Raw genomic sequence first — 379 nt, 5'->3', positions numbered from 1 at the left:
TCCCATCCCTGCTGGTGCCTTTGGAGGGGTTGGGATGAGCAGACTCTCTCCTGTCTCCACAGCTCACGCTCCTGCTCATCCTGGAGGACAAACTGCACCGCCAGCTCAGCTATGACCTGCTGCCCAGTATGTTCCCACAGGGAATGCTGGGGGATCCCATGGCCCTGCTGGGATGAGGCTCTGTTGGACACAGAATGTGCCAGCTTCCCAGCCAGCTCCCCTACCTTTCTCTCCTTTCTCTCTCCTCCTCCTCCTCCTTTTCCCTTTTCCTTTTCCTTTCCTCTTTTCCCTTTCCTCTTTTCCCTTTTCCCATTCTTTTTCCTTTTTCTTTTTCCCATTCTTTTCCCTTTTCCCTTTTCCCATTCTTTTCCCTTTTCCC

At 52.5% G+C, this 379-nt stretch overlaps 1 protein-coding gene across 1 annotated transcript in view; it reads left to right on the top strand.

The window, feature by feature from the left end:
- NRBP2 (nuclear receptor binding protein 2) overlaps positions 1-379 on the top strand; it is a 17100-nt gene that overhangs the window by 10436 nt on the left and 6285 nt on the right. Inside the window, exon 13 of the mRNA XM_033519499.1 lies at positions 39-126. Within this exon, the coding sequence (XP_033375390.1) occupies positions 39-126 (88 nt within the window). The remainder of the gene's footprint in view (positions 1-38; positions 127-379) is intronic.

Source organism: Parus major, chromosome 2 (genome assembly GCF_001522545.3).
Source record: "Parus major isolate Abel chromosome 2, Parus_major1.1, whole genome shotgun sequence".
In the NCBI taxonomy this organism is placed as follows: Eukaryota; Metazoa; Chordata; class Aves; order Passeriformes; family Paridae; genus Parus; species Parus major.
This window is presented reverse-complemented; position numbering and strand designations above follow the sequence as displayed.